At 45.7% G+C, this 18,476-nt stretch overlaps 1 protein-coding gene across 1 annotated transcript in view; it reads left to right on the forward strand.

Moving 5' to 3' along the window:
* Positions 1 to 18,476, forward strand: part of LOC115473940 (myosin light chain kinase, smooth muscle-like) — a 247,079-nt gene that overhangs the window by 215,509 nt on the left and 13,094 nt on the right. Inside the window, exons 14-16 of the mRNA XM_030209146.1 lie at positions 10,062 to 10,214; positions 15,283 to 15,406; positions 17,225 to 17,354. Of these exons, the coding sequence (XP_030065006.1) occupies positions 10,062 to 10,214; positions 15,283 to 15,406; positions 17,225 to 17,354 (407 nt within the window). The remainder of the gene's footprint in view (positions 1 to 10,061; positions 10,215 to 15,282; positions 15,407 to 17,224; positions 17,355 to 18,476) is intronic.

Genomic DNA, 18,476 nt, shown 5'->3' on the forward strand with positions numbered 1-18,476 from the left:
GTACGGGCGGTTAGCTTGACGGAGTTTAAAAAGGGGTTAGATAGATTCCTAAAGGACAAGTCCATAGACCGCTATTAAATGGACTTGGAAAAATTCCGCATTTTTAGGTATAACTTGTCTGGAATGTTTTTACGTTTGGGGAGCGTGCCAGGTGCCCTTGACCTGGATTGGCCACTGTCGGTGACAGGATGCTGGGCTAGATGGACCTTTGGTCTTTCCCAGTATGGCACTACTTATGTACTTATGTACCAGACAGCAATTCTAGTAACTTCAAATTGCACTAGTAATGAAACGATAGACACCACTCACATATAGTAACTAGTTCCCAAACCTGATCCTGGAGGCACCCCAACCAGTCAGTTTTTTGTGGGGGGATATCCACAATGAATATTCATGAGAGAGAGTTGCATGCAGGGGAGGCAGTGCATGTAAATATCGCTCCTGAATATTCATTGTGAATATCCCAAAACCCTGACTGGCTGGGGGGCCTCCAGGACCAGGTTTGGGAAGCACTGCACTAACAGGTGTCAAGGTTTATGCACACATTTACCCCCTAATTCTATATAAGTTGCCAAAAATTGTGCACGCAAATTTGGGCACGTGCCCAATTTAGCACACCGTTTAATTGAATAACAAGCCAATTATTGTCACTAATTAGATTTAGTTGGCATGCAATGCCAATTTTTTAAAAAGGTTCCAGAGGTGATCCGGGAAAATATAGACTGGTGAGCCTGATGTCAGTGCCGAGCAAAATGATAGAGACTATTATAAAGAACAAAATTACATATTCAAAAGGCCTTTTTTCAGGCCGAAAATGGACGTGTGGCAAAATAAAAATTGGGTCGTATCCATTTTGGGCCTGAGACCTTACTGCCACTCATTGACTTAGCAGTAAAGTCTCACGCATTATCCAGGCGGTAATCGTCAGTGCGCGTACACTGCTGATTACCGCCCGGTTAGCACTGCACGCTGGACATTTTCCGGCACTTGTAAAAATTAAATTACCGCTCGGGCTACGTGGTAGCCAGGTGATAGTACCAAATTGGTGTGCATTGGGTACGCATAGGCGCCTATGCAGCTTAGTAAAAGGGCCCCTATATGTTTGAATAGATCGTCGAAAGCTAGTTTCTTTGGAGCTGTAACAAATTTTTTCCCAGGGGGGTATTTTATGCCAGTGACGTAAGAGCATCCTATGCAATCCTACCATAACTTTCTTCTGTTATACAGAAGTGGAGGAAAGGGTTCTGAGGATTTGTACTCCATCAAACAATGTTGGACATTTAAATCCTACTACTACTACTACTAATTATCATTTCTGTAGCGCTACTAGACGTACACAGCACTGTACAGTTGAACATGAAGAGACAGTCCCTGCTCGACAGAGCTTACAATCTAATTAGGACAGACAAACAAGAGATAAGGGAATATTAAAGTGAGGATGATAAAATAAGGGTTCTGAACAAGTGAATAAAGGTTAGGGGTTAAAAGCTGCATCAAAAAGGTGGGCTTTTAGCTTAGATTTGAAGACGGCCAGAGATGGAGCTTGACGTACCGGCTCAGGAAGTCTATTCCAGGCATATGGTGCAGGAAGATAAAAGGAACGGAGTCTGGAGTTAGCGGTGGAGGAGAAGGGTGCAGATAAGAGAGATTTACCCAGTGAACGGAGTTCCCTGGGAGGAATGTAGGGAGAGATGAGAGTGGAGAGGTACTGAGGAGCTGCAGATTGAATGCACTTATAGGTCAATAAGAGGAGTTTGAACTGTATGCGGAAACAGATAGGAAGCCAGTGAAGTGACTTGAGGAGAGGGCTAATATGAGCATAACGACCCTGGCGGAATATTAGTGTTGCAGCAGAATTTTGAACAGATTGAAGAGGAGAGAGATGGCTAAGTGGGAGACCTGTGAGAAGCAAGTTGCAATAGTCTAAGCGCAGGTGATAAGAGTGTGAATGAGGGTTCTGGTAGTGTGCTCAGAAAGGAAAGGGCGAATTTTGCTGATATTATAGAGAAAGAAACGACAGGTTTTACTGCTTGCTATCTTAATTTTGAGAAGAGTGTTTGGTGAAGAATTTAAAAAAAAACATTGCCACAAAAGAAGAAAAAGCAACCTTTCTTCACTATATCCAAGAGGCAGGCACAGTGACTTTAGTCGACTTTGCAGATGTTCCAGAATTTTATGACTGTTCCCAAAACTGGAAGAAACATCTTCTCAAAGGAGAGTCTTTTTCAGACTGTCTGGGGGGGAGTTTTGCTATTAAAGTTGTAAAAGTTACTGGTAGGAAAATAATGTGTCTTTCGTGGAAAACAACGGTTCTGTGTTGTTTCCAGGAAACTCAATCTGATTGGCATAAAATCAGAACAGAAAACATAATGTATAATCGTTTAACTTCCCCCAGGCCATACTGTGCATACTATAGTAACACTCTACTAAGAATATTTCGTTGGTTGTTTGTTTGCTTGTTTGTTTTGGGGTTGTTGTTTTTTTTGTTTGTTTTCTGTTTTGTAATTCTGTATAAAACTGATTTCTCCATTTGTGCTCCAGTTTTAGGATGAGCTCGGGCATCTGTTGTGTGTGTCCGTGGAAGGCAGCCATTTTAAATCACAGGGCCAGAGGGCTCATAAATCACAATTGTGCTGGAAGCAGAAGACAGGGCTAGTTAACAGCTTTCTGATGGGAAGATAAGGAAAAGGAAATGTGAGGTTATTAACAAGGATGGGGTGCTGTACACTCATATATCCGCTCTTTATTTATCTGAAGAATTGCAGCTGGGACTCATTCCTTTACTTAAACCAGTGACTTACTACAGTTCTAGGAAGCAGCACATCTACTGAATTCCATCACTAAGATTAGACCCTAGGAAGGGGAATTCAGATGAGGAGCTATGAACACCAGTACCTTAGGGGCGTATCTGGAATCCGGCGGTAGGGGGGGCCAGAGCCAGAGAGGGGGGGCACATTTTTGCCTCCCTTCCCCCCCCCACCGCTGCCGCCGCTGCCTCTCTCCACCCCCCTCCCCGCCGTCAACCCACCCCCACTGCTTACTTTTACTGGCGGGGGGCCCCAACCCCCGCCAGCCGAGGTCCGACCCGCAGTCTTCATATTTCATCTTCCTCCGACTCCTCCGTGGCCGTGCTGCAAGGAAGTAACGCTGCAGTGCTGATTCGTTGAATCCAGTTCGGAGTCTGACGTCGCAGCACGTTGTACGCGCGTACAATGTGCTGCGACGTCAGACTCCGAACTGGATTCAACGAATAAGCACTGCAGCGTTACTTCCTTGCAGCATGGCCACGGAGGAAGACGGAATATGAAGACTTCGGGTCGGACCTCGGCTGGCGGGGGTTGGGGCCCCCCGCCAGCAAAAGTTAGCAGCGGGGGAGGGTTGACGGCGGGGAGGGGGGCCAGGGCGAAATCTGTGGGGGCCCAGACCCCTGTGGCCCCACGCAGATACGCCCCTGGTACCCATAGGATGCCCCATCTTCCTTTATAAAATGTGCCCACAGCAAAACTTTTAAAATGTTTCTCAATAGATTGCTTATTTGGCAAATTGGCACTCTGCTTACTTCATAGTGCAAGAGAACAGGTGTTCTTAGTACTGTAATATATCCAAGCACTATAACCAGATCCCTAATTTCCCACAGGTCTATATGGCTTACTGGAAGGGGCACAAATTGTAGCTCTTTCTGCAGATTTTCCCCATTTCCCTGTGTAATTCCTGTAGGAGACTGGGGTCAGAACATTAGCAGTAGCAGCGGTGTTGGCTCTTGCACCTCTTCCACTTTGTGGCATCATCGTGGCTTGCCCACGGTGAAATTCTTCAGGACATGACCTCCTCCTGTTGCTGGGCCCAGAATGGAATGTGCAGAACTGTGCTGTCCTGTATGGTTCAAAGTATGACAGTGGCCCCAGGCAGCACAGAGGGGATGACACAGCCTGACAGGCACTGCCCTCCTCGTAAAGTCGCATTGCAATGGGAGGGCAAGTGAGGAGATGAGAAGTAGGAAACTGGGGAATGTAGGGTTCCTAAAGAAATGGGGAACCAAGAATGTGAATGGAGAGGGGACAATAAATGAGGGGGAAAGAGTGGCAAGAAAGTGAACGGGGGGGTGAGTAGGTGAGGATACTGGTGGTGCTCTGGGGTATGCGTGAAAGGATCTTGTGGGAGCTATGAATGAGAAGATAGGACGAGGGAAGAGTGAGTGAGGAGCTCCGAGGAAATGTGGTGAGGGATTGGAAGGGCTATGGGGTGTAGGGAGAGGACTGAAGGGGGTGTGAGTGAGGTAAGGAATGGAATTGGTATCAGAGGAGGGTTCTATACTGACCCCATTTTGCCCTCTGAGATTTCAGATCCTGTCCTCTGCCCTGTACTTCCTCCCCCTCTGTCAGCTCCCATTCCCTCATCTTCTTTTGATTCCTGATTCTCCCTATCCTCCCCTTGGTGCCTCAGTCCCTCGTCTGTCTATCCCTCTGCTCTGAGATTTCTCCTCCATTCCCTCCGATGCCCCATGTGAAATACAGGTCTTCAGGCAATGAGGTACTTCCAGGACAGGATTAGCTTGTCTTGAAAATCTGGAGTCAGCGACCTTAATATCACCAGCCCCTGCCAACCTGAGGCGTATCAAGCCTGCATCTCCACACACTGTAATGCTCAATTATAGCATTGAGCCATCAGATCAGCCAGTCCTCTCCCACCTTGAGTTCACGTACATTTGGAGCTATATCAGTCTTACTGAAAAGGGTTAATAGCCATCAGTGCAATGAAAGAAAGGTTTGTAGTAGCTGATGGCAGTTTGCGCCTTACAAAATACTCCTGTGGAAACGATTTAAAATTTTTAGAAGTTTATATTAAATATTGTGTGAGATTCCAGGAAAGCTCCAAGTTAAGTATTTTGTGAGAGACTTTGGTAAACAAGCTGTGTCCTGGATGTTAATGTAATTGTAGCATTATGGCTTGAGTACAAAATGCATTTTTGAGCTCAGAGGGCACAGCTTTATCAGTTTACTCTTACATTCCAAGCTAGAAATTGTTTCCATAATCTGTCAAAGCGATGGCTGTTCCCTATTACTTTAAATGGTTACCAAAAGACCAAGGACTGAGGATCTTGGTCAAGCAGATAAGCAATAGAGAACAGTGCAGTTCTATTTTATGGCAGGACAGACAGTGGCTGTGGATTTCTGTACTATGGGGCTCATTTTCAAAAGAGAAAAATGGCCAGAAAGTGTCATAAAGCACCATTTGGACGGATTTCTTCTCAAAACCTCCAAATCAGTATTTTCGAAACCTGTTTTTCAGACGTCTTTATCTATGCATTTCATCTGACGTTTGTCCAACTGACAAGAGGGCGTGTTGGCGTGTTTTGAAGGGGATTAGGGCATGCCTAACACTTGGATGTTTTACAGCTACAATGGAACAAAACAAAACGTCTACGGCGAAAACGTCAACGTGTTGGTCTAGACCTGTTTTTCTAACGAATAAGACACAAAAAGGTGCCCTAAATGACCAGATGACCACTGGAGGGATTCGGATATGACCCCCCTTTACGCCCCCAGTGCTCATTGACCCCCTCCCACCACCAAAAAATGTGAATAAAAATAGTACTCACCAGCCTCTATGACAGCCTCAGATGTTATAAGCAGGTCCGTTAGAGCAGTGTTTCCCAAGTCCAGTCCTGGAGTACCCCTTGCCAGTCAGGTTTTCAGGGTATCCACAATGAATATGCATGAACTTGATTTGCATACACTGCCTCCATTATATAGGAGTGGTCTAGGGTTTAGGGTGGTGGACTTTGGTCCTGGGGAACTGAGGAACTGAGTTCAATTCCCACTTCAGGCACAGGCAGCTCCTTGTCACTCTGGGCAAGTCACTTAACCCTCCATAGCCCCATGTAAGCCGCATTGAGCCTGCCATGAGTGGGAAAGCGTGGGGTGCAAATGTAACAAAAATAAAATAGATACTATCTGAAGTCAGTTCACTGGCTTTCGATCCGTTACCGCATACAATTCAAGCTTCTCCTACTAACCTACAAATGCTCTCACTCTGCTGCCCCCTCCTTACCTCTCCACCCTCATCTCCCCCTACATTCCTACCCGGAACCTTCGCTCACTGGACAGATCCCTCCTTTCTGCTCCCTTCTCCACCTCCGCTAACTCCAGACTCCGCCCTTTCTGCCTCACTTCACCCTTTGCCTGGAATAGACTTCCTGAACTGATACGTCAGGCCCCATCCCTACCCATCTTCAAATCCTTGCTCAAAGCCCATCTTTTCGACTCTGCTTTTGGCACTTAACCTAACCATTACTCCTCTATTCAATACCATTACCAATCTGTCTGTATTATGCATTTGCATACCTTAATTGTCTTTAGCTGTTTAGATCTATTAGTCTGTCTCTATGAACTATTGTGTAATCAGATGTACTATGCTGTCCTAATTTGATTGTCTCTGTTATGCCCTTTAGATTGTAAGCAGGGACTGTCTCTCTTCATGTTTGATTGTACAGCACTGCGTAAGTCTGGTAGCGCTTTAGAAATATTGAGTAGTAGTAGTAGTAGTATTCCAGGACCAGACTTGGGGAATACTTCATCAGAGCAGCATGCAGGTCCCTGGAGTAATATAGTGGTGGGTGCAGTACACTGTAGACAGGTGGACCCAGGCCCATACCTCCCCTTACCTGTTACATTTATGGTGTAAAGTGTGAGCCCTCCAAAACTCATCAGAAACCCACTGTACCCACATATAGGTGCCCCCTTCACTCATAAGGGCTATTATAGTGGTGCACAGTTGGGGGTAGTGGATTTTGGAGGGCTCATCAGACAAGATAAGGAAGCAACAGTGATAAGTGTACTTGGGAGCATTTATATGAAATCAACAGCTGTGCACCCTAGGGTGCCCCATTGCTCTCCTGGGATATCTGGGGAGCCAGTCTACTAAAAAATACTGATCCATCCTACATCCCAATGACTTGATTTTCTATGTTTTTTTACTTGTGCATTCTTTTTTTTGAAAATGGCCTAAAAAGATAAATGCACAGAGCACAAAACCTTGTTACAAATGGCATTTTAAAAAAAAAGCGTTTTGTAGTTTTGAAAATGGTCATGTTTTCTATTCGGATTTTGGACTTTTAGAGCAAAACGTCCAAAGTTTCACTTAGACGTCATATCGAAAATGCCGCTCCACGTAAGTTAGGGATGTGCATTCATTAGCGAGCATTCAGTTTGTCAGTGTGCCTTTAAAAATTTCAGGCATGCCAAGTCACACACATTAGGCGTGTGACACACGCATTTGCAGGGGCATGTGGTTAAGGCCTTCAGGAGATTCACTGAATCCCCACCCTGCTAGGCAGACTTGCCAGATGGCGAAAACATTTTCCAGCCTAATTTGTGGCCAAAGGTAGCCCAAAAAATAGCCCAGTATTAATAAGATGAATATTAATAACTTTGATATGAATATTAATAAGGTTGATATGAATATTAACATTGATATTATTGATATTGTTTTAATATTGATAACGCTAATATTAATAATTTCACATTTTCACACTATCTTCAACCTGTACTTTCTTCTTTATGCAGAAAGCAAACACACCTCAAGGGAATCCACTATCATGCCTTCTAATCAGCACACATGGGCTGGGGACAGTGCATCTATCATATTTCCAGGAATATTCTCTTAAGATAAATACATAATACTTGTCATAATCATAACCGCAAAATAATCATAATCCACATAATAATAATATCGAACTAACTTCACTTTTCTTTTTCATAAAAAGTAGACTTTACAATTAATTTACGTAAGCACTTAGCAGTCCAAAACACAGTTTATACCTAATCGTGCAACCACCCTTAGGTATTTTTAATTTGAATTTTGATAGGGGACAATGGAAGGGAGGGACGAAGAATAGGAAAGCAAAGGGAGGCAGAGAAAATGGGGTGATCAATGCCCAGGTGCTCACCAATGCTAACCTTTGCTTCCCCCACCAAAAACATTTCATTTCTCCAAGTGCTTCATGGGATACAGTGGAACCTACTGTGGATCAACAAACACAAGTTCAAGACCAAAATGCCTCAAAAGATCTGTCAGCAGATTTGGAAGAGACATTTTCTGATGTTCAAGAAAGAGCTACATTGTTCGTTTCATTTGTTTTTGAGCAAGACTTGAACTCTGTAATGAAACTGTATTTTCGTAATTCCAAAGCAATTTTTTGTGATTATACCCTGATGTGACTAAGGCAACTCTGGATAGAAGAAAAGAGTTTTTGGTGATGCGTATGGAGGCGAGAAACTTGGGGGTCTTCATTTTATTTGCTTATCCCTACAAGTGTTTAGTTCGATGGTTAATAACTAGTCAGATTTAATGTTAAATAAGCTGAGGATTTACCGTGTTAAGGCTTACACCTTTTTTCCTTTGTTCCTTGTGTATCTCCTGTTTAATTTTAGGCTTCTACTCCATGTTTTGTGGTCTGAAAAAGAGGTTGAAGATATTTCCTTTGTTAATTTCTTATTAAGAGTTACTTCTCTGTTTTTCTGTAGCAAGTAATGTTGCTTGTGTGATATATTGCATTACTGAAGAGTTCTGTGCACTCTTAAGTGCCTATGGTAAACAGAGTAGAAATAGGTTGATCGTGACTGCCCTCTGGAGGCCATTGTATTTCCTGCTGTGCCTGATTTTAATAGAAACCTATAACCCCAGACTCATCTGGTCCTTCCTGTGGCAGTTCTATTGTCCCCAGCTTTCTCTTTGTATCCCTGTACTAAGGATCCTCTGTTGTTAACCTGTACTTTCTTCAAATATATTTGTGTGTTTGTCTCCCCTGCATGTTGCGAGAGGCCATTTCATTTTCCTACCACCCTTTTTGCAAATGAAAAGTGCCTTGCAGTGCACTAAGGGGGTAATTTTTAGTTTCAATCATTTTTACTGATCACACATCCAATCAAACAGCATACAGATAGATGCAATGCATGTATAACCATTGAACATCTTACAAATAAATGCGAAAACAATAAAATCGTACTCGTCATCAAAGTTTTTCTTTTAGGACAATAAACCCCCCTTCCCCTGAAACTGAAATCTCCCCATCCACTAATCTCCCCCCTAACCACCCAACTGTAAATCCACATGTAATCTTTGAAGTTCCCTACCTCCCCCTCCCCACCCACCCACCCAACTAGGAACTCAGAATTCCCCCAATAGGAGTATAACATACAAACAAACAAACCCCTCTCATGTCACATTGAGGAGTAGGCTACGACCTCGAGGGTGTAGAATCTGGAGATAATGGCCAAAAAACTTTTCCGTCTCTTTGGTGCTGACCGGGACTCCTGTGCCTCTCAGGTCGCCAAGAGATGTACCTGGTTCCTCCAATGCCAATAAGCCGGGGGGTCCTGTAACGTCCAGTATTGCAGGATACACTTGCGGGCAAGCAAGCATAACTTACGCTGGAGCATCACTTCATTTTTATTGTGGCTCCTAAAGGCCCCCGGCACATCCAGTAGCAGCTGTTCTACCGTTCCCATAACCTTAATTCCCAACTCTAATTCCATAAAGCGTTGTATACGACGCCAGAAGGCTTGCACTGAACGGCAACTCCACAACGTATGGTATAGTGAGCCCTGGCCTCCCCCAGATTTGAGGCAGGTAGGCCTCACCAACCCCCCCCCCCCCCCCACGTGAAACAGCTGAGAGGATGACATGTATGCTCTGTGAATAGTGTGATAGGTACATTCCCTTAGTCGTGCATCAGTGGTGAGGGTGGGTATACGTGCTACTGAGAGTAAAATGTCCCATTGTGCCAGGTTAACAGGTGTAGGTCTGCCATCTGATTATATTGAGTGGACACACTCTTTGCTGTTAAATTATAAACAGAAGGTAGAGTATCTTAGAGGCTCATCTATAGTTAAACCTGATAAACAAATGTCTTCATTGGGAAATGTGTAATTGTATACCTGTATGTGGATATCTTTGGTAAAATTCACAAGCACCTGTGTTGACATCTTTACTCATAACATCCTTACTCATAAGATGAGGTTCTGGAATGATTTCTCTTTTCTCTTTCTTTGTTCCAACAGGGTCAGCGGACTTTCTCCATTCATGGGAGACAATGACAATGAGACTTTAGCCAATGTTACCTCAGCAACTTGGGATTTTGACGATGAGGCCTTTGATGAGATCTCCGAGGATGCTAAGAAATTCATCAGCAGCCTTCTGAAGAAAGACATGAAGTAAAGAGATGAAAATGTGAAATGTTGTGATTCTGCATATTTTACATCTCTTTCCAGTCTAGCGGAAGCAGGTGTCCTATGTTGCCCTCCCCAACCATAGCAGTCAATAGCAGCATCCAGACCAGTTATTCCCAGACTGTGAATTGGTATGCCAAATGGGATCACATCATCAGTGGTTGGGGGGTCACAGAAACAGGGCCACTCCCCCTCTCACTGGACTTCTACTGTGACCTATACCATTTGTGGCAGTCAACATGGGGGCCTGTGAGTCCATGAACATTCACAAGCCCTGGAAACCCATACTGAATAATGGCGTCTGTGAGGGCACACCTCCTCGTAGGCCCAACGCTGGCTGGTTCCACTGCTTCCATCACTACTGCTGCTGGCTTCCTGCTTTGGACGATTGTAGGGTGGGGAAGTGGCGACCTGATATTTTTGTTTTCATCATCATCTGGAGTCACATACATTTTCATTTGTCAAATGAACTATTCTAGAGCCTGTGACATAGTGTCAGATCCTTAAAGATTGATATTTGAAAAAATCTATCTGATTAAAATCTGCTTATAACTGCATAACTCTAGTTAAAAATTCATCCAACTTAAAATCATTCCACACAAAATCACTGTGCGCATACACCGTGTTTCCCCGAAAATAAGACAGTGTCTTATATTAATTTTTGCTCCCAAAGATGCACTAGGTCTTATTTTCAGGGGATGTCTTATTCGGGAGTAGTTGGGGGACTATGGCGGTCGGGAACAGTATTGAAGTGGGGGGCGGTATCCTGCAGGAGTAGGCCGTGGCTCGCCTATCTGCCCACAGTGACTGCAGGACTCGAGCGGAGCAGAGCCACCCTGGCCAGGCTGGGAATGGAGGAGGGGTATGAACTAGGGAAGGTAATGGAATGTGGGGCCGGGCTGCTCTGGCTGGGGGTCTCGGGAGGTTGTGAGGGCGCAGGATCATCCCTACCGTATTACAAACGTTAAAAGAAAAAATTCTACGGTAGCTCCGTTCCCCGTTGGTGGCGCTTTATGCACTCCTCCTGTACATTCGCAACACTTTCCATCCTTCTAGTCTGACTTAGCCCTTGGCGATGGAGCAGCGCCGAAAGGGCTCAGTTACTCATTTTCTTTTCTTTTATTATTTCTGCAAGGGGGATGTTTCTTTTCTTTCCAGGCTCACTTACCGGTAGTTGATCTTCACAAAAGCGTAAAGGAGGATGGTAGGAGTCTGCTGGACAATAGATTTTCCACCTCAGTCTTGTTCCTTTAATGTTATTTCGTCTTTGGGTTGCAGCGAAAAAAATTAAGGTTTTTGTGTCCATGTCCCATCGGGGCCAAACAAAAACTTTGCTAGGTCTTACTTTCGGGGGAGGCCTTATATTTAGCAATTCAGCAAAACCTCTACTAGGTCTTATTTTCAAGGGATGTCTTATTTTTGGGGAAACAGGGTACCCCCAACCCCCGGTTTACAAAACTGTATGGCAATGCCGACACAGCCCATTCAAAGTGAATGGACTGTGTAGAGCACCAGCAGCCACTAGTGAAGCTTTGTAAACACGGGGGATATTTAGCCAGACAAGAAAACCTCCCGGTTGAGTTGTGCCCAAGACAGACATCAGATTTATCCAGTTTGTGTATAATCAGCAGTAGCACACTTAATTATGTGGACAGCTCCATTAGCACAAATATCGACTCCTTGCTCTTTATTTTCATTTTGACTTCCTCCATGTGGCATAGAGAAAAGAAGATATTTTGGGTTACATGCCAGGAGATGTTTGTTGGCCATAATGTAGAGCAATTCATGGTATAATGGTAAGGAACATCTTAGTGAAAAGTATGAGCTCTACTGTGGTGAAGGCCCAAAGCACACTGTACTCTATTTTAAGAACAGTTTTTGTTACGCTTTTTGGTTTTAATCTAATTTAACACAGAGACTTAGAACCTGCCACTTTCAGCAAAAAAAACCCCAAAAAACTCTGTGCACAGAATTTCCCTGACACCTACTCCTACCCCCACCCCCAATCTAGCCACCTAAAGTAGGGCCTCTACATGTCAGCTTATGCTACCGTTCTATAACAGATTAGGGGGCCCTTTTACTAAGGTACACCAAAAAAGTGGCCTGCACTGGTGTAGGTGCGTGATTTGGACACGCGCAGGTCCATTTGCTCAGCGCGCCTGGAAAAAGGCTTTTTTTTTTGGTGCTAGAAAATGGACGTGCGGCAAAATTAAAACCGGCGCGCATCCATTTTCAGGCTGAGACCGTACCGACACCCATTGACTTAGCGGTACGATCTCACGCGCTAACCAGGCGGTAAGTGCCCAGCGCGCATAAACTGGCAATTACCGCCGGGTAAGCACCACATGGTAGAAAATAGTAAATATTTTCTACCACATGCTTTGGGCGTGCATCAAAAATGGAATTAACGCCCAGGGCAAGCAGTAGCCAGTTGGTAGTGCCAATTTGACACGCATGTAGGCGCCTACGCGCCTTAGTAAAATGCCGCTAGGTGCGCTAACGTGGCATTATAGAATACTAGATCCTGCAGTGCCTGTTAGATTCTATCTGTTAATGCTGTGGTACAAAGCTTTTAAAACTGAGTGGAAAAGACTATGGAGATTAGTTGTTAAAATTTGCTTTTTATATTTTTATTTTTGCCTAACACTAACCTACAATTCCTCCTTTAAACCCCAATCTTTAAGTTCCCACAGCACAAAGCAAAGTAGCGTTCACTTACCAGAGAAATGTCCTCTTCTCTCAGAACTTCTCAGAAGCGGGTAAAAGGGAAGGCCTCACTTTCCTACAGGAGATGGCTGAGCGGCAAGTAAAGCACTTGCTGTGCGGCCATTTCAAGGGGAGCCCTTACTGCCACCCATTGAGGTGGCGGTAAGGGCTCCTGCGTTAAGCCAGCAGTAACCTGGCAGTTCGTGTGACTGCCCGATTACCTCCGGGTGGACTCCAGAGCTACCAAAATAATTAAATAAATACATTTTTTTGGTGCCGGAAATGATGGCGTGGTAGGGGTGAGAAGTACTGCCAGGCTGCTTGTGGTAGCCCAGCGGCACTTCCTGTATAGCGAGAGGTACGACCATATTGGGCGTTGGGCTTACAGCTTCTTAGTAGAAGGACCCTAAATTGCATACATAAGTGGGAGCCCTCCCTGTATCCCACCTATGCTCCGCCTTTGAATGCACCCCCCCCCCTTGCAATTCGTACTTTGTAAGTTAAGCAGGTATTTGCAGAGTAGCACAGAGGCAGAATTTTGTATTCACATGCATATGTGCGCACATGTGCACTTGCGTGTCAACTTTATAAATGTGATCCCTTAAGAGAGTAATGGTACAAATGCAGGTATGGGTATAATTCTCTGTGTGGACTTCACTGGATTTTTCAAAGCAAAAAGGACATACGTAGTACCACTATGAAAATTACCGCAGGAAAACTATGCGCTTACACGTACGCCTACTCCATGTGTCACACAATTATTCTGAGCTAATTTGCACGTTGTATGTTTGAACTTTCAGAAGTATGTACATAACTACAAACTCCACCTTAGCCCCTCCCCAGTAAAGGCTCTGCTCTCTGCAACTAAAAGTATACGCACTCTTTAATCCACATCAGGGAAGTAGTTTCGTTAATGGCCATTATCATGGATAACACTGTTTTATCTATGAAAATTGCTTGGAACATTATTCTACCTCTGTGTGTGAGAGAAATGCTTACTACATCTATGCTACAATAACAGGTTCAAAATGATAATAATTCACAGGATTATCTACGGTGAAGCCCCAGAATACATGTACAAAATTGATTGACCTTCCTGCCAGAAACGAATCAATATCTTCTCGAACTTATCTCAATCTGCATCTCCCTAATTGCAAAGGACGCAAATACAAGACTGTTTGCGCATCCAACTTCTCCATCTTAGGCAGCCAACTATGGAATGCCTTACCAAGATCTATTCGAACAATCAGGGACCTGCTACCTTTCCGGAAACTTCTAAAAACTTACCTCTTCAAACAAGCCTACACAAATGACCGGACTTAGAATATGAGTCCAAATGCACTACCGGATCTGACCATGATGACTGAATCTAGAATGTGCTTTCTAACACATCCCTCTTCCTTCCCCTACCTATACATTCTCGCATACTCAACAATACGCCATTCCCAATATACACCCTCCTCTTTTTTCCCCTACCTTTACCTTCCTCCCTTCTTGTCCATCTTACCTATCCATACCTAATCGACCACCCCTTTACTCATCAGTTTATAGCTACATCCAGGGGTGTGCTGGTAAATTTTTAACAACAGGCTCTTTCTCCGAACGTAGCCAGCTCTGCAGTTGGAAGGGCCAGGGGTGGCCAGGGATGGGGGGGGAGCAACACTTGCCTCTCTCTCCTCCCTCCCTTCGTGCGGGCACGCTAGGCATACCTTTGCTGGCAGCCACCACTCCCAACGTCTTGCTCTGAGCAGCATGCTGGAACTTCTCTCACATGCTCGAGAAGTCTCAGCCTGCTGCCCAGAGCTGGAAACAAGGAGCTGGGAGCAGCAGTAGTCTATTTACTTGGCTGGCAGGGCTCAGCATCCCCACCAGCAAAGTAAAAGAGAATTCAGCAGGGGGCCCAAACCCACATTTTGGGAGCCAGTTGTTAAAGAAGCCATGGAGGGCCCTACTTTAACAACCAGCTCCCAAAATTCTTAAAAACTTAACAACCGGCTCTTACGAGCCTGTGAGAGCCTGCTCCAGCACACCACTGGCTACATCCACCCTATGTTACTCTGTTCACCTGATACGTAAGCCGCATTGAACCTGCTATTGAGTGGGAAAGTGCGGGGTATAAGCATTACAAATAAATAATGAGCAGAATCTGAAATCCCTGAGCTTTATTCACCAGCACAAGTTGAACAAACCGTTACTTTTCAAGAAGGATGTTGAGGAGTTTGCCAGAGTTAAAAGTTCTTTGTTTATAGTGTGGTAACCTGTTTGTTCCTAGGCCTTAAGCTCCCTGTTGCCTGATATATTTTGCTTCAGGAAGGACTGAGCATTCTCTTGTCTCTTTTGTGAGCAGGAATCGCTTGAATTGTACCGAGTGCCTTCAGCATCCCTGGCTGCAGCAAGACATCAAAACCATGGAGGTCAAAACTCTTTCCAAAGACAGAATAAAGAAGTATATGGCAAGAAGAAAGTGGCAGGTATTACGCAGTGGCATAGCCAGGGGTGATTTATTTTGGTGGGGCCTCAGGTTAAACCTGGGTTGGCATTAGACAGTGCAGATTTTGGCATCACCTCCAGTTCTGCTCTCACTGACCCATGCCACTGCCACTGACTGGGTGGGCCTGACTCCAATGTGGTGGGGCCAAGGCTCACCCAGGCCCACCCATAGTTACGGCCTTGGTATCAGGGGCGTATCTGGACTTCGCTGTTAGGGGGGGGGTCCAGAGATGAGGTGAGGGGGCACATTTTAGCCCCCCCCCCCCAGCGCCTCTGACAACCCCTCCCCGGCGCTATTGCCGACGCCACCCGCCATTGCAGACACCCCCCACGCCGCCAGAACCACCTCCAACAACTGTGGCCCGCCCACCGTCGCCGTGACTTCGCCTACCTTTGCTGGCGGGGGACCCCAACCCCCACCAGCCGAAGTCTTCTTGCTTCGTTTAGTTTCTGAGTCTGTCTGACGTCCTGCAAGGCTTCGTTCTGTTTCTGCGAGTCTGACGTCCTGCACGTTGTGTACGTGCAGGACGTCAGACAGACTCAGAAACCAAACAAAGCAAGAAGACTTTGGCTGGCGGGGGTTGGGGTCGCAAAGGTACTAGACGGCGATGGCAGGTTGATGGCAGGTTGGCGGTGGGAGGGGAGGGGGGTTGAGAGGCTCGTTGGCAGGGGGGTCCAGGGCCAAATCTATGGGGGCTGTGGCCCCGTGGCCCCATAGCAGCTACGCCCCTGCTTGGTATTACAATTAGGCTGAGTACACAGGGCATGATTTCTTCACCAATAAGGGGGAGAGTATCAGATTACTAAGATCTGGAGCAATGTTTGTACTATTGTATAGTATTCGATGTGTACTATAGCATTTGTTCTAACAAAAGAAAGAATTTGAATTTTTTTGGGCACCATCTCGCCGAGTCCTAATTTAAACTGTTACGCACCCATAGAAAATAAAGTCATATGTTTGTATTCGTTTTTGACTGATCCAAAACCCACACATTGGAGTCGTTTCAGTTAAGTGGGTTATTTTTATTTTTTTGAGGGAGAAGAGAGAGAGGTTTTTTTTTTTTTAAATTGAAAATAAAACACAAAACTTTTTTGTAACAGTACCCGAACCACAAGAGTGTGGACCATCTTGGGTTTGGCGCTTAACTACTACTACTACTATTTAGCATTTCTATAGCGCTACAAGGCGTACGCAGCGCTGCACAAACATAGAAGAAAGACAGTCCCTGCTCAAAGAGCTTACAATCTAATAGACAAAAAATAAATAAAGTAAGCAAATCAAATCAATTAATGTGAACGGGAAGGAAGAGAGGAGGGTAGGTGGAGGCGAGTGGTTACAAGTGGTTACGAGTCAAAAGCAATGTTAAAGAGGTGGGCTTTCAGTCTAGATTTAAAGGTGGCCAAGGATGGGGCAAGACGTAGGGGCTCAGGAAGTTTATTCCAGGCGTAGGGTGCAGCGAGACAGAAGGCGCGAAGTCTAGAGTTGGCAGTAGTGGAGAAGGGAACAGATAAGAAGGATTAACATTAGCCGATCCTGTTTTCATCCTTCAGGGCTATATCTCAGTCACTGCTCTTGCATTAATTATGTATTTTAATTTGTGTTTTAACCAATTAAAGCACCATTTCCACTCCTAACCAACAAGGAAGCCAATTGCTATAGCTTTCTAGAAAATTTCCTGCGTATCTGGTGGGAAAATCTTATTGTGAACTCTATAAAAATGCATTGCGCAGGTAAAATGATGGACTAACTCCCCGCACAGAAATAGCATGTTTCATTTCATTTTTGCTTTCTATTTCAGAAAACAGGCCATGCTGTCCGAGCCATTGGACGACTTTCCTCCATGGCAATGATGTCTGGTCTAAGTGGAAGGAAGTCCTCCGGAAGCTCACCTACCAGCCCTTTAAATGCAGAAAAGCTAGAAACAGAAGGTAACGATCCCATCGCATCTCTGGCTTGATCGGGGAAAGAATTCACAAATCTTAGGCCAGGGATTGGGCTCAAAAGCTGCTCCATAAATAAAGTGTTCTATTACATAGTAGCATAGTAGATGACGGCAGAAAAAGACCTGCACGGTCCATTCAGTCTGCCCAACAAGACAACTCATGTGTGCTACTTTTGTGTATACCCTACTTTGATTTGTACCTGTGCTCTTCAGGGCACAGACCGTATAAGTCTGCCCAGCACTAGCCCCGCCTCCCAACCACCGGCTCTGGCACAGACCGTATAAGTCTGCCCAGCGCTATCCCTGCCTCCCAACCTCCAGTCCCGCCTCCCACCACTGGCTCTGGCACAGACCGTATAAGTCTGCCCCGCACTATCCCTGCCTCCCAACCTCCAGCCCCGCCTTCTATTGCCAGCTGCTGAATTCCCTCAGCCCAGTGGTGTGCTGGAGCCGGCTCGCACCAGCTCACAAGAGCCGGTTGTTACATTTTTCAGCATCTTGTGAGCCGGTTGTTTACCGAGAGCGAGCCGGCTTGCCTCTCCTCCCCCCACCCCGCGAGCTGCAGGCTCCCCCGGCTGCTCCCCAGGTCGTCCACCATCTCCTGCTGCCCTCAGCTCCCCGATAGCCCTCGTTTCCTTCTTGCCGCCGCCCTGCCTTTAAATATTGTATTTTTCCTTGAGTCGCGGTGCTGGCATTGAAAGCAGCAGGCTCGGCTCGCCTCCTGCCTTCCCTTCCCTCGCTTGGTTCCGCCCTCGCAGAAACAGGAAATACATCAGAAGAGGGCAGAACCATGCGAGGGAAGGGAAGGCAGGAGGCGAGCCGAGCCTGCTGCTTTCAATGCCGGCACCGCAACTTGAGGAAAAATACAATATTTAAAGGCAGGGCGGCGGCAGGAAGGAAACGAGAGCTATCGGGGAGCTGAGGGCAGGCAGGAAATGGTGGACAACCTGGGGAGTGGGGGATCGGGGGCGAGGGGGATGGAAGAAGGCAGGAAAAGTAGGCTACTGGCGTTAAGTGGGGGGAGGGGCCCAGGGAGAGAGGAGAAATTGCTGGACATGGAGGGGAGGGCAGGGGAGAGAGGACAGCTGCTGGATATGGATGGATGGAG

This window comes from Microcaecilia unicolor, chromosome 7, assembly GCF_901765095.1.
Source record: "Microcaecilia unicolor chromosome 7, aMicUni1.1, whole genome shotgun sequence".
In the NCBI taxonomy this organism is placed as follows: Eukaryota; Metazoa; Chordata; class Amphibia; order Gymnophiona; family Siphonopidae; genus Microcaecilia; species Microcaecilia unicolor.